This window comes from Pipistrellus hanaki, assembly GCF_964339955.1.
Source record: "Pipistrellus hanaki genome assembly, chromosome: 2".
In the NCBI taxonomy this organism is placed as follows: domain Eukaryota; kingdom Metazoa; phylum Chordata; class Mammalia; order Chiroptera; family Vespertilionidae; genus Pipistrellus; species Pipistrellus hanaki.
Genome location: NC_140504.1, coordinates 148,682,124 through 148,698,271, shown reverse-complemented (window position 1 = coordinate 148,698,271; position 16,148 = coordinate 148,682,124). Strand labels below are relative to the sequence as shown.

At 36.8% G+C, this 16,148-nt stretch overlaps 1 protein-coding gene across 2 annotated transcripts in view; it reads right to left on the bottom strand.

Annotated features, from left to right (window-relative positions):
* SLC44A5 (solute carrier family 44 member 5) overlaps positions 1-16,148 on the bottom strand; it is a 311,252-nt gene that overhangs the window by 126,085 nt on the left and 169,019 nt on the right. For both annotated transcript variants that reach the window (XM_084873496.1, XM_084873495.1), the window contains exon 2: positions 14,114-14,152. In XM_084873496.1, coding sequence (XP_084729622.1) covers positions 14,114-14,152 — 39 coding nt within the window. The remainder of the gene's footprint in view (positions 1-14,113; positions 14,153-16,148) is intronic.

Below are 16,148 nucleotides of genomic sequence, written 5' to 3'. Positions count from 1 at the left end.
TCGATCAGCTGCCTCTTGCACACCCCCTACTGGGGATATGCCTGCAACCAAGGTACATGCCCTTGACCGGAATCGAACCCGGGTCCCTTCAGGCCCCAAGCCGACGCTCTATCCATTGAGCCAAACCGGTCTCGGCTATTTCTTTTTCTCTTCTTAGCTCCATTTTTCTTTTACTTAAAAAAATATCTTTATTGTTGGAAGTATTATATATGTCCCCTTCCCCGCCCCAATTATCTCTTCAAACCACCCTTGTTACCCACCAACTTCTTGTCTGTGTCCATGGATTATGCATAAATGCATATAAGTTCTTAGGTTGATCTCTTCCCCCACCACCACCACCATTTATCCCCCCTTCCCTCTTAGATCACATGATTCTTGATCACCAAAATTATGACAATAGAATCACTAAAATCATTCATGATAGACAATTACACATTTGTTATTGTAAGTGACATTTTGTATTGAACTCATACAGTGTAATTATTCTTACTAGAAATAATTTATAAAGGCTAAGGAAAATAGTCCAGGTAATTAATTCAACTCATGGGTACAGATTTCACCTGACTGCTGAATGCAAATGTCAAGATAAAGCAGCCAGTCGAGCCTGAAAGACTCTTTTCTTTGAAAGCAATCTGCTTCTCAAAGAAAATGACAATATAACTACCATTGATTTTTTTTATCATAAAAAGCAGAAATCTGAAACATTTCATTTTATTCTTTTAATATATTCTCCTTTAGAGAATCTAATGTGACTTGGAGAGCAAAAGGAGAATTGAAGTGAGGCAGACAATTATGTTAGGACTTAGAGCTAGCAAGTCTGGTAACTTTCCAACAAGCATAGAAATTTGGTGAGACATAGAACTAAGCCTTGTTTTAATGTTCAACAGCAGTCAGTGGAGGATTGTGAAAAATTAAATACGTGTTTTACTTTATTTTTCAAATGTGTTTATGATTTTATGTCTAGAAATGGACATAAAATGGACCTGCCACTTTATCCAAGGAAAGGGTTTAAGTGACCACTTACTTGTAGCAGGGATAAAAAGCCATGCTCTCTGCCATTTCTTACAGGGTAATGTTTCTTCTCAACCCAGCACCCATGGCCTTTCATGCTATGTCACCAGCCTCATCTCCTGCCATCCCTCACTTCTAACAGTTCTGTACTGTGGTTTTTCCTCCAAAATCAGGTGTTTTTCATAGTGTCCTTTGAATAATATGATTTTCCCATCCTTTGGCAATGGCTAAAGGAAGCCTACAGTTCTTAGAAATTCCTCACCCATCCTTGAGGAAGGAATAAGGACTAAGACATTCTACTGGCCAGCAGATGGAGCCCACTTGACTAGAGACCAATGTTGAGAACTTTCATGTAATCTATCCCAAAGTAGCTAATTCCATTGATCTCAGAGACATACGGTAGCTACTTCTATTATTGCCCTGTTGCACTTAGAATACTGCTCTACATGCTGTGGTAGGAAGATATCCACATGCTAGTTCCCCAAACTTGTGAATAGTTTTCTTTACATTGCAAAAGAGACTTTGCAGATATAATTAAATTGAGAGCCATGAGATGAGGAGATTACCCTGGATTATCTGGGTGAGCCCCATGTAATCACAAGAGTCCTTAAATGGAGAAGAGAAAGACAGAATAGTCAAAGAAGAAGCTGTGACCATGGAAACAAGGTTAGAATAACACAATGTGAGAAAAACTCTTCTGGCCAATGCTGGGCTTTGAAGATGGAAGTGGGTCATGAGCCAAGAAGTGTGGCTCCCCCTAACGGCTGGAAAAGTAAGAAAATGAATTCTCCTCCCCTAGAGCTTCATTCATCAAAAGAATGCAGCACCACTGATTCTGGATTTTAGCCCACTGAGACATATTTTGAACTTCTGACCTCCAAAATCATAAGATAATAAATGTTTGTGATTTTCAGTCACTATATTTGTGGTAATTCATTATAGCAGTAAGAGGAAGCTTATACACATGACTATCTCTTCTACTGAATTAATAGCTCCTTTAGGGCAGAAACTAGATCTTGGTTATTCAATTGTCATTACCTACTTTGGTGCCTGGTATATACATAACAGGTACCCAATAAATGTTTATAGAGTAAATTTAAAAAGAATGTCAATATAATTTTGAATTCCTATTTTTTTTAAATTTAGGCTATAAAAATAGAAATAGAAGATCTATTTGACAATTAACAGTTAATAATTTTAGATACATTTCAACTGGGATTCAAGGCGAATGAACAAACTACTAGAATTGCAATGACATCAAAAATTACTCTTCCTACCACCAACATTCAGCATCTATTTGTAGTGTCCAGATCAGTAAGAATGAACAAAGAAAGTAAGGGAGACAGAAACCCACATTGGTAAATTAAAATTGGGTATTAAATTACACTGTAACAAATGTCAATCCTGCCACCTAAAGGCTCTATGACCTAGGGCAGTGTTTCCCAAACTTTTGATATATGTGTATCCCTTCTATAATTTTCGTAACACTGAGTACCCCTCGTACTCATGGGAATGTAGAATTAGGCACAGCTAAGCATGGTGCAGTACATATCCCCACCAAACTCCGGTGAAACGTGTATCCCCACCAAACTCTTCCCGTACCCCTGGGGGTATGCGTACAACACTTTGGGAAACACTGACCTAGGGGAAATTACTTTTTATCTCTCTGAAATTCCATTTTATCACCTACAAAATGATAGATACTAATGTAGGGATTCAGAATAAATCACCCCAAAATATGTGTGGATTATTTTGAGCTCAAACCAACAGAGACCCTTTGGGCTCAAGAGAAACATATGTTCAGCCCTCCCCAAATACCTAGAAGAATCTAAATAAGAGGCCTTGCACATAATAGATTATCAGAGATCAACTTTTTGAGCTATCACTGTGGCAGGGCAAACTACCCTGTTTCCCCTACAGTGTCTTATATTAATTTTTGCTCCCAAAGATGCGCTAGGTCTTATTTTCAGGGGATGTCCTATTTTTCCATGAAGAAGAATACGGTACACATTTATTGTTAAATGAAAATAAAGGAAATTTATTACCTGTATACGGTACGATAGTACGGTAATTGTCAACACAAACCAGACAAAATGTGAATCCTACAGTATCAAGAATTTACTCATTTATTCAATAACAATCATGTTATCATCTTCTGGAACATCATCGTAACAATCCAATTCCTGAATTTCCTGGTGAATTTCTTGTGACTCCATTTCTTTCAGAATCAGTGGACCAAATCTCTCATGTTTAGCCTAGGGGGGGGCCTTATTTTCGGGGGGATGCCTTATATTTCACTCAGAAGGAAACCTGTAAGTAGGTCTTATTTTCGGAGGATGTCTTATTTTCGGGGAAATGCGGTACTAATTACTGAAAATCTGCTCTTCTTATTGTTCTCCAAAGATTTTCCTTCCCTCTGAAGCTCCAAGGGGCCTTACCTCCTTCTTAGCTCAGAATGCCATATATACCTCATTTTAACTTTCTGCCCCTAAACTTTTCATGTATGTGAAGTCTTGGTCTCTCTCCTACATGCATATGTAAATATGCAATTAAAGTTGTTGTTTTTTTCCTGTTAATCTGTGTCAGGTAGATTTAACTATTGGACCAGCTAAAATAACTAAAAGGGTAGAAGAACATTTCTTCCTCCTTCCTTAGTAGCAAAAAATAAAAATGAAAAAAGAAAGAACTTAATTTCTGCCTTCAGAATGACCATGGGAAATAAAGTATATGTAAATTATGCTCATAAATAAAGTAGATCAGTGTAGAATCATTGCAACCCAACTTTAGTTGAAATACTACATAGGATATAAGTGACAGCAATAATTCTAGAAGGTTTCAGTGACTAAGCTGGGTGTGACATTTATGGAATAACTTCTGAAGGAGAGGAATTTTGAAGATGCTTAAAGGAAAGAATGTGTCACCTAGGAAGTTGGACACAAGCACATGCTCAACCACAGCAAAAAAACTGGGGGAGGACACCTGAGAACAGTTGGGGGGATGAAGAACATCACTGGGAGGGAGAAGAGGATTCACAAAGCCCCTCAAGTCTTCCTGTTACTGGAAAGGGGACTCTGGCCCTGAGTGGGTCTGCCTAGGGCCGGCTGGTGGCGTGTGGGCTTTTGACTTTGTGCAGGAAAGATTTCACAACACAAGTCCAGGTGATTTTTAGACAATGTTTATTAAAGCTGTGGACAATGAAACAAGGAAGGGCCTAGGATAGAAGAAGAAAGGGGAGAGGCACCAGGTGGTGAAATGAGCCGAGGCTGGGCTGCTTTGGCTCACTAAAAAGTAAGAGAAAAGAGGGCTTTTACAGGTCTAGAGGGTTAGCCCAGGACAAGCAGCTGCTGCCTATTTCTGCCTGGTTGCTAGTCTCATGGGGTCCCTCGGAATTTAGGAGATGCCTGTGGGGAAAGCAGGGAAAGGGAAAAGTGCAGGTGTGTTCCCTGGGGGGAGAGCTGGCCCTGAGAACTTCCTCTAGAGGGGTTTTAAAGGCTGGGTGTTTAGGGGAGGTCTTAGGGGAGAATCTCAATAAAATATTCACAGCTTTATGCTAATGTGCCAAAATAAGATTTATTCCCTTAACTTCATCTGTCATTGGGTGTAGTTTGCAAATGACATTAATTAGATTTCTACTATCTGTCTCTGAGTAAGGAGACTTAAGCTATTCACCCTCTGGTTGAAGAGAAGTGTAAACAATTTACTCTTAAGTCTCCCTGGTTACAGATGATAGGATTTTGCGATTTACTAGATGGCTGTAAACTGCTTGGCTATTTAACTATCTATCCTGGCTTGTGGCCTCTCACTGTAAGGAAGTGCCACAATTGCCATGAGTCTGTTTCTGCTTGATGCAGAGGCAATAGAAGAGTTAAAGTCAAGGAACCAACAGGAAGATTGCTGTCTTATTTCAGACATAGAAGGTTGGAGCCTGGCTGAGGCAGTAGAGAGGATGAGGCAATTCCAGAAGCATTGCAGAGGAATCCATTCCGTGTGGGTGAAGGAAAGGGCATGGACCCAGCTTCATCACTAATGACAGCAATCCCTCATGCAGAAAATGATGTGCGTTCCAGAAAGTCATCTCCGGCAGAAACATGACCCCACATTAGACATGAGAAGATTAATGAAAATGCAAATGAGACTCCTTCAGCACTGATTCGACCAAACAATACAGGCGCATCACGACCTTAGGATGGATGTTTTTCTCCCAGTTTCAGCAACTTCTTAGTCGAATGGGACAATAAATCACTCTGTGCTACATCAAGGATGTCAAATCTCCTGCCTTAAGAATGATTTTTCTAATCACAGGGTTGGTTTCTAAGTAGTTTACATCATTATTTGAAACGATTCACCCTTTAGGAACACAAATCATTAACATTTAGTTAGAATGTCAACCTTAGAAGTAATAGCCCAGAAGAAGCAACCTTCACTTCCACTGAGCAGGCAAAAGAAAACATACATAAAGCATTCAGGGTGCTTCTTAATAGACTGATTTTATAGGCAGTGTTGAAAGATGCATGTTTAGGGGGCATTGGAAATGCACTTCTTAAAAAATGATTTTTCTTGACAACTGCGACAAAGCAGTGAATTTGTGCTATAGAAAAGCCATGAATTATTAGATAATCACACATCTACTCAGAATAAATTAAATTCTGAATCAATATTGGTTTAAAAGACGATTCTGGAAGCAAACAAGAACGCGAATTGCGTTTGAAAGTTATCAGTGTGGGTTTTCTAATACTTCTTTCTAAAGACCCATGGCATATTCTAATTACATTGAAGAGACTCCTTATTTTCTTCCAGTCTCATAGGTTGTGCCTTTCATTCCCTCACCTCCTAAAAAATGTAAGTACAACTTTACAGCCAGAGATAGGAAATGAAGAGCATTCCACCCCCACACCCCAGATATAAAAATAAGTGACTTCATCTTGCTTTTCCATTTGCAGACTTCAGGCAATAGTAAAATAAATGTTTAAAGGTTGGGGGGAATAGATTAGAAAGTTATTATATAAATTTTAAAAATTGACTTTTATAAATAAGGAGCAAATTATCTTTAAAGTTATAGATGAGTAAAAGGCTTTCTATTGAACTTAAGAAAAATACCAAGACTTTGTCAATTTATCACAAGTCCATAAAGCAGTTTGGTAGCTGGTGATAATATCTCTTCTAACTTCCTAGTGTTGCCCTCAGGTTATTGATGAGAAAAAATTAAACTGCTTATCAACTCTGACTTTTGCCACAACACAAGAAGATGAAGGATAATAATAACAGGAATAAAATTCCTTTTCCTGGGTCTGAAGGGTAAGAAAGAAAACATTTTTAGTGCATAATTTCTATCAAGGCATCATGATCCAACAAATAAAGGCTACAAGAGGAATATGCTATTAGAATCTGTATTACATGTAGTATCTTTCACCAACAGTTCAGACTTGACACTTAAAATGGGAAACGGGAATAACAGACAGCAGTGATGCATACAACCTCCACCACCTGTGATCTCAACTCACACAGAGAGAAAACAAGAGAGAAACTGAGTCTTTCCTCTTCCTTAGGGCCGGGGTGGGAGGTGGGGAATGAGCGGGCCCTTGTTATAGAACAAGATAATCACTTGGAAAGGATGCCTTTCAAGTCCTGTCTCCTTGGATCAAGTAAAGGACAAAATAGCTTGTAAATTTTATGAAGCTAGCATATGTGAGAGAGAAATGCTCATAACATTTTTCTCCTCTCAAAATGGATATTTCACAAAGAGATTGAACATACTGTAAGTTCATTGTCAAAGGGAAACTTTGGACTTGTTTCTTATACATTCTGCATAGGTATAAAGGAGTGAATGAAAGACTAGGGAAGGGAAATCTAGCACTCAAGTAAAGGATTTGACTCATAATCTCCCATAATGGTAATAATATAAAACTGTGAAGATAAATCTGTAAGTAAAAGTCTACTGGTTAGCTCCAATTCTAAAAGTATGAGAAATTCAACTAACTAACTAACTAACTCTCTCTCTCTCTCTCTCTCTCTCTCTCTCTCTCTCTCTCTCTTTCTCTCAAAAACATCTAAACTAAAAATTCTGAATACAAAGCTTAAAGAACATCTTCTTAAAAGCACTGAAATCTTACAAATTGGTGAAGAAATATCAGATTAAAATCTAAATGAAAGTAAGAACCCAGAGAGGAGGATACTGTTAAAATCACTATAGACTGAAATTTACCAACTGAAATTTACCAGCATATTTATATATACTGAAGACTCAGTTTAAATATTATATGAAAAGCCAAGCTTTGGCATTGCGTTTCTACATTATGTTTCCTATGCTTAATGAATACATTGGTTTGTATTTTTTGCAAGAGAGCATTTAGCTAATTTTATAAAAGTTTAACAAATAACTAACAATTTGGGGGGTCAATATTTACTGAGACTGGTATCACAACTCTAAGGCAGGCATTGAAGTAAAACACCAATATTATAAAGAAATTTTGCTTAGACCAGAATTATTTGACAGAGTAATCAATCAAGAAACAGATAACTCCTGCTAAGTATCACAGTTAATAAGACTACCTGACCAATTAGGACAAGGTCCTTTCACAATCGCTGACTTGGGTAATTATTTGTTCTATAGATCCTAATGGGTTCTGACTTAGGTGGGCACCAACTCAGGTTTTCTGAAAGATGTGTTTGCAAAGACTACTTTAAGTGGGTACCTTGATATCATAACAATAAAATCGATTTTGGCTCTCCGTCTGCACATACACGTGCACACACACACACACACACACACACATAAAACCACAAATTCAGAACAAATTGGTATTTTGAATGCTTAAAATAAAACACTGGTCTCCTGAAGATGTATTCGAGTGTCTCTTATTGTCAAAGGAAATTCTGCTTCCTGAGACATATACAACTATGAGAATATTCTGCATTTTTACACACTCTGCCACAAGTTCTCCTAAAACACAGGAAATATAAACACACTAAGCAGTTAAAAATACACATTAAAATTTGTCAATAATATTAAACTATAGTCCAATAAAAATTTTCCTTGCAGGCTTATATCTCTTATTCTTATGTTTTTATAGAAGATACCCAAAGAAAGCAAAAATGATTCATTCTTTCCTTCTGATTACTTTGATATAAAACAAATAATCTGTTAAGTATTATATAAGAAATATTCTAAAAGAATATTTGTATTTTTGGTTTTAAGGACAATTACAACTCTTAGGAGTTCCTGAGATAGAAGGAAAAAAACAAATGTGGAATAGTTCTTTTGAATGCAGTGGTTAAAACTGTGATGACTGGGGGTGGCCAGGGAGAGGTCAGTGGGGGGAAAAGAAGACTTATTTAATAATTTAAACAATAAAGAATTTAAATTTAAAAAGAAAACTGTGATGATCACAGTGATTCATAGAAAGAATCTTCCATAACAGAACTTTCCATTCTGAAGGTATATTATCTCATTTTTTAAAACAATTTAAATCAGTCTCAGAGTAGAGTTTTATTTTTAATTTCATACTAATAATTTTGGCACATAATTAAATTATTATTTAAAATAAAAATCAGAATTTATTCATTATTTTTTTCACATTTGCAATTAAATGTAGTTCTGTTGTTTCATCAATATAAAAAACAAAACAAATAGCTTTCCTTTTTGATAACTAAAGAACTTAGCTCAGTTTGTTTAAAAAAGTAAAGTAAAACTTCACCAGGAGAATAAATAATAAAGGTGAACCAGGTTGACTAATTACCAGATTTTTTTTGTTGAATTTTTCATATTGCTTGGCCATGTTACTGCTTCCAGTTCATATCCTCATAATCCAATCACTATCCCATGTAAACAGTCCTCTATCCTCAGTGGGCTCTGAGCTACTAAGATACTATTTATCTATGTTTTAAAATAAAATTGAATAGTTCAGCTTTTTTCTACTAAGGGTGATTCTGACCACATGAAGAGTTTTCTTCAAAGAATAGAAAAATTATGTCTCTCAATGATTCACACTCTGTCTTAAGGCCAGGCCTGGTAACCTAGCAAAGAATTCAAACTCCAAAAATTAACATTATAGGCTTTCCTTTAGTTCTAGGAAGAAAGGATTTCTGGACTCATTGTATTCATAGGCCAAAACATAACATATCCACATCTGAAATAACTATTTTAGAAAAAAAATATATCACTTTAAAGATTTGTTTATTGAAGTTTATTTTACTTAAAACAAAGTCACTCAGTTCTAACTCACTTTTATCTCTCCTGCTGCTGGAACTGACTCGGGGCCCAGGTAGCATATTGATCAGAATATTCCTAAGCATGGTTTCCTAATGTGAAGAGGGCCAAGTGTGTGTGAGAATATTTGCCTACAGATGACCTCTTTCACGCAATTTATATAGACTAAGTGTTCCTGCTCTCACTTACCCTACTAGCAAACCAAACTGAGATAAAATGTAAATATATAGCCACAGAAGTATGAAGAAACAAGTGAATGAGGACTGGTTAACATGCAAACACGTACCATGAATCTCTGATTGGAAACATACTAGTAAGGCAGGGAACTGGGTCCATTTTGCACAAGGCATCCTTATTCTCTGGTTACAAAAGCTAGGGGTTAACATTTGAAAGCTCTTAAGGGAAATTTAAGAATATTATGAATGTCTAGGTACAACCAAAAGCCTCATATTAAAAGTTCAAAAAAACATGATGTCAGTGGAACACAGATTCTAAGATCTAGGTCTAATCCTGGCCTAGCACTAACAGAGTGATGTGGGAAAATCCTTTAACCCTCTGGAGCTTAAAGTATAAAATGAAGTAATTGAAGACAACTCCCATGGTTCCTTCAGGCTCTAAACAGCTAGCATATGATAGGTCCTGAATAAACGCTTGTTGAATAAAAATACCTATAACTGCCAAAGATTGAGGGACAGAGACTACAGGATGCATCTCTGATCCAAAGTGGAGAGAGAGGAGAACCACCAGGGAATTTCAGAGTAGGTCTCAGATAGACAAGGGACGGAAGTAACAATATCTGAAGCAGAAACCAGAGCAACCCTAGCAAGATTATTACAATATATACAGGTTGTACTCAGTACCGTCAACCAAAATTCAAAGGTGTCTCTGGGTTTCCTGCAGTGATTAAACAAGAAGCTGAGTACCACCCAAGAGAGAAACTTGGATGTGGGATCAGAGTGGGAATGAAGTAGGCCCACTGTGAGAGGAATCAATGCTTCAGAGATAGAGAAAAGTGAGAATGGGAGAGAAAATGTAATTTTCCTGTTTAAGTAGTAATAGAAAACGTAGCATTTAATAACTCTCAACTGAATGCAAGTTGTCCCAACAAACAATAATATGATCAGTTTTATTGGTTATGTGAAGAGCTTGCATGTGGCAAAGGGAAGACCTAAACTAAGAAGTCTATTAGGAAAGAGAAGTGAGTAGGACTGGGGATGTGGTCTCACTCTGATATGGAAAAGTCACTTCAGTTTTCCTATTGGATTTGGTAGCCATCAAGCAAACTTCATTCTCTACAGGTAGCAAAGCTATGTAATGAGAAATTATAGGTTCACCCCATTTCCTAAGGTGGGGAATCAAATGTTTGCTTTCAATTAAAAACAAAATATAGTCTTTTTAAAAATAGAAAACATGCCCTAGTCAGTGTGGCTTAGTAGATAAGAGTGTTGGCCTACGGACTGAAGGGTCCCAGGTTTGATTCCAGTCAAGAGTGCATACCTGAGTTGCAGCTTGATCCCCAGCAGCCGATCAATGATTCTCTCTCCTCATAGATGTTTCTCTCTCTCTCTCTCTCTCTCTCTCTCTCTCTCTCTCTCTCTCTCTCTCTCTCCCCCCATCTTTCTCATCTCTCATCCTCTCTGAAATCAATAAAAATATATGTAAAAAAAGGAAACATTATGCAATTTATGTCACATCTTTATTATACCTGTACAAATTAGTTAACTACTTTATACCTCAGTTTCCTCATTTATAACATGGGAAAATAGAACAGACTTAAAAGAGTTGTTGGGTAGGTTAAATGAATTAGCATATATAAAGCAATTAGCAACACATAGTAGGTGTTATATAAATAACTATTTGTTATTGTTGTTGTAGTTGTCACAGCAACACATCTAAAGACTTAGGAACATTTGTATAGTACATAACATTTAGCCTTATTGTTTCTCAAAAATAAAAATAAATAAAATTAAATGGGAAATAAAAAGAACTTCATTTCAGAAGAGCCAACTTTACCTGTTTTTGAATAATTTTAAAGAGTAGGCAGACAAAGTCCAAACCACTTCAAGAATCAATACTGAAATATATACATATGTTGGTCACTTAAATCAAGCTATCAAAAAACAAAATAAGGGTGTCCTAATTAGCACTGTGGAATATTATAGCTGATTGTAGTCAATGCTTCAAAGAGAGAGGAAGCCAACTTGGATTGTCAGGGAAGTTGGCAAGGTAAAAGTTGAAAAGCTCCAAGGTAAAGGAAGAGATCTTTCCTAGGGAATCAGAACTCTAGAGGCCCGGTGCACAAAATTCATGCACTTGGCGTGTGTCCCTCAGCCCAGCCTGTGTCTTCTTGCAGTCCAGGAGCCCTCAGGGGATATCCAACTGATAGCTTAGGTCCACTCCCAGCAGCTGGAAATCCTTAGCGCTGCCACAGAGGTGGGAGAGGCTGCCACCACTGCCGCTGCATTCACCAGCCATGAGCCCAGCTTAGGGCTTCTGGCTGAGTGGCACTTTCCCTGTGGAAGAGTACTGACCACCAGGGGGTGACTCCTGCATTGAGCGTCTGCCCCATGGTGGTCAGTGTGCATCACAGCAATGGTCATTCTGCTGTTTGGTCGATTTGTGTACTATATAGAATGTTTTGCCTGAAGAAGAAAAAAATTGCTTTTTACCCTTTAAATTTACATTTTTCTGCCGAAAGATGTTTCTAGAGTTTCAGGAATTTCTGTTTGGAGTCAAACTTGTTTTAGCAATAAATTTCCACTATTACAGCTCTAGCTAACAATGACATCATGGCAAAGAAAAAAATAAAAGTCACGGCAAAGAAAAAAATAAAAGGAGCAATTAAAATTAGAGCAGAATATTTTAACTCTGGAAGTTTGACACTGAGGACATTTCTAATTTTATTTTGGAACAAAATACAATTTGACCCAAAGTAAAATTATATTGGATAGAAATTATTATGATAAAATAAAACTAACAATGATAGATATATATGAAGTGTTTTGTTTTATTTTTCAATAATAATAATAATAATAAAAGGCTGAAGAGTCACATATTGTTAGTAACCCTGAAAACTGCAAAAATTAACCTTGGAAGAAATTAAGCTTTTAGAGAAATAATTAACAGAAACCAGAATCGACACTAGCTAAAAATTCTCATGGTAAAAATTTATTGACCAAAACTTGGTAAAACAATTATATTGTCTAGCAAAAATTTATATGGAAACACTGAGTTGGTGAGAAATAATGACCACAAAAATATTCAATGAAGTTGATGACCCTTGTTGTAGACAAAACATAATCAATGAATCAAATCTTTATTTTAAAATTGACACAGAAAATGTTGTAGTCTGAGTAAAATAAATTTAATAGGATAAAAAAGATAAAACTATAAATAGTTTAACACTGTTATACAAAAATTAAAGAATCAAGTTAATAGAATTTACCATCCCCTCCCCCAAAAGAACACTATGCTGACTCAAATATATTGATGTTAGTATAAATCCAATTTAAATATTGGTGTTTAGAAACTACCATAATATCCTCAGGTTTAAATTGGGTCAAAGTGAAAGAATAAAAATGTGGGGGTCAAAGAGTAAGATTAACACAGTCAATATCCAAAAATAACACTCTGGCCATTAGGTTAATATATTTGCTTTTGTGATGGATCTAACATTTATGTACTAAATTAACTAAACCTGATTAAATTAGTACATTAAATAAAGTGTGATTATAGAAAAAACATACCATTAAATTGTCAGTATTTGTGCTTTGAACATTTAAATAGCTGTTTGGGATTTTTTGCTCATTACTTGATTTTGAGATAGAAATTGTTATAAACAGACTCTTCTGTAGAGAATGGACTTACATTAAAGAAAGCTTATCATGTTTAGGGCAATAGCTAAAGCACAAAAGCCAGCGAGGTGGCTACTGTAGGTTATCTAAACGAGAAAGAAGAGTGGCTTGAATAGTGATGAACTAGAGATGGTGAGACTAGAGCTTTTATTAGAAATGAGAAGGATGATAGGGAGACAAGAGCAGATTTGGTGGGAAGTGAATTAAATAAAGAAGTCTGAAGCAATCAGGGCCAGAGACATAAACTTAGGAGTTAACAAGCATGTTTATAGTGTTTAAAACTATGGAACCAGATGAAATTACCAAGAAGAGTAGAGAAAGAGAAAATACGTCCTGGGGGCAATTCAACATTCAGACTTGAACTGTTGAAGATGGTGCAGAAGAGGAGGAAACATGTGTCAAACTCACAAGCTGAGAGAAAAGGATGGGAGGAAAACAAGACATTTGGGGTGAACTGGGGTAATAAGGCATCAGTAGCTATGTGGTATTTCTCCTAGAGGACTCTTAAGAGAGGAAAAAATTAAGCCACTTGAGAGCAGATGGAAAATTTCACACTTAAAAGTAGGACCCAGCCGAAACCGATTTAGCTCAATGGATAGAGCGTCGGCTTGGGGACTGAAGGTACCCGGGTTCGATTCCGGTCAAGGGCATGTACCTTGGTTGCGGGCATATCCCCAGTAGGGGGTGTGCAAGAGGCAGCTGATCGATTACTCTCTCTCATCGATGTTTCTAACTCTCTCTCTCTCTCTCCGTTCCTCTCTGTACAAAATCAATAAAATATATATAAAAAAAAGAAGAAGAAGAAAAAAAAAGGACCCAAAGTCTTCAACAGCAATTAGTCTTTACTAACCAAATATTGAGGTGTTCCTAGACTTCTAATATTGAATTTACTAGAGTGACATTGGTTAGTAAAAATATATAGGTTTCAGGTGTGCAATTCTATAAAATAGCATCTGTTTATTGTGTTATCATGTAATTTTAATAGACTGTCATGAAGTTTCTTAGACAGCTTATAGCACTTAACACTCAGACTATGACTTACCAGTTTTCGTGGTCCTTAAGTGAGAGTCTGATGTTTCTTCTAGGAAAAAGCACAAAGCAAACATCTTTATTTGCAGGAGTTGGTGACTCTCCCCATCCTAGAAATCCTAGTCCTTGGGCTTTACCACAGAACAACGTAAGGTCGGTTGGACTGGCTGAACTGATTCTTAACACCCAAAGTCACTGATACTGAGCATTTACTTTAAAGAATTTAAAAGAACTACATGAAGGTGCTGGAATAAGAGGTTTGGGTCTGGGGAAATGAAGCTGTAACTGTTCCATTTTTACCCAGGTCCTGTACAACTCAGACGATATGCAAAAGACATGAGATGTTCAGCAACAAGAAATGAAGCACTTTGCTTACTTTCAGCTTATGTTACTTTACAAACTTCATAAGGCACATTAATCATCAAAAACTTTATATGTATTAAATACCTTTAATTACATGTAGAATAGCAAGATTACAGAAAAGAGATGTAATTCGAATTCAGCAGCCACACTTTAACCACATTACATGTGGTCTTCTGCTTGAACAGAAGCCCCCACAAGACAGTTATCAAAATAGCCTATTAAGTTTGTAAGATATTATTTTTATGGTTATTTTTTTTTGGGGGGGAAGGGCAGCAAGATCCATAATGCTAGCACCCTAAGGATTTAAGGTCAAATAACTCCATACATATGTGAAACAAAGATATTAATACTTTCTATGAGCATACTTTATCAGACTTGTCCACCTGTTAATAAAAACTGTTGAAAATTAAAAAATCCAACTATCAACCTGATGGGCAGAAATTAAAACACTGGTATCAGCATCAATGCTTCTTATCCATCCAACAACAGTAGATCACTGAGTTAGAGTTAGGATAGAGATTCTAGGGAAAGTGAACATTCGTAAACTGTTCACTCAGGGGAAATAACCATCATCGTTAAAATAGCAAATAATTTTTGAATACTTATTATGTAGTAAGTGCCATGTTTCAATTATATTACCTCATTTAATATGCACAACAGCTTTTGCCATAGTCACAATAATCCATTCTCTTCTTTTTAAAAAATTTTTATTGATTGCAGACAGGAAATGAGAAAGATAGAAACATCAGAGATGAACCGAAACCGGTTTGGCTCTCTATCCCTCTTCCTTCCTCTCTGTCAAAAATCAATAAAATATATATTTTTTTAAAAATCACATGTCATAGTGGTTTTATAAAAAGCTCACCAGTGCACCACTCTAATCAAATGCTAGCTCATACAATAAGAGTGGGTCAGTACATCTAAAGCGCCCTAGTCTGGCCTTCCCCAGTCCCTGCTCCCCAGTTATATATAGTAATAAACTCCACCTGTAAGCCCAACTCCCTCAGACACAATAGGATGCAGATCAGTGATCCTAGACCTAGTAAATGAGGGAGAAGAGAATTGGGTGCTCATTGTAATACAGTTGCTTCACAGACATAGTTCAGTCCTCACAACCGCTAAACACCGAAAGTGTCACTATACGCATTTTACAGATGGTAATATGGAAACCCAGTGTGGTGAAAGTATTTCACCAAGATTTCATATTTTTATTGTTTAACAAAACAAAGCAAAGAAATAAAGAAGGCCCTAGCCAGTTTGGCTCAGTGGATAAAGTATCGACCTGCAGACTGGAGGGTCCCAGGTTTGATTCCGGTTAAGGGCATGTACCTTGGTTGCAGGCACATACCCAGTGGGGGAGTACACAGGAGGCAGCTGATCAATGTTTCTCTCTCATTTATGTTTCTAATGCTCTATCCCTATCCCTTTCTCTCTGTAAAACATCAATGAAATATATATTTTTTAAAAATAAATAAAGCAGGATCTAGGTATAGTTTTCTGTTTCCCAGACTAAATATTATCTGTACTAATAATAGATGAATATGCAAATTGGCTAGGTCACCATCATGTAACAGCCAATCAAGACGGGGGACAGGGCCATGGTGGAGAGCTCTCAGCACACCTGCGTTGAGGAGTCTGAAGGGCATGGAGAGGAAGGGAGAGCATAGAGGAAGTTAGGGGAAAGC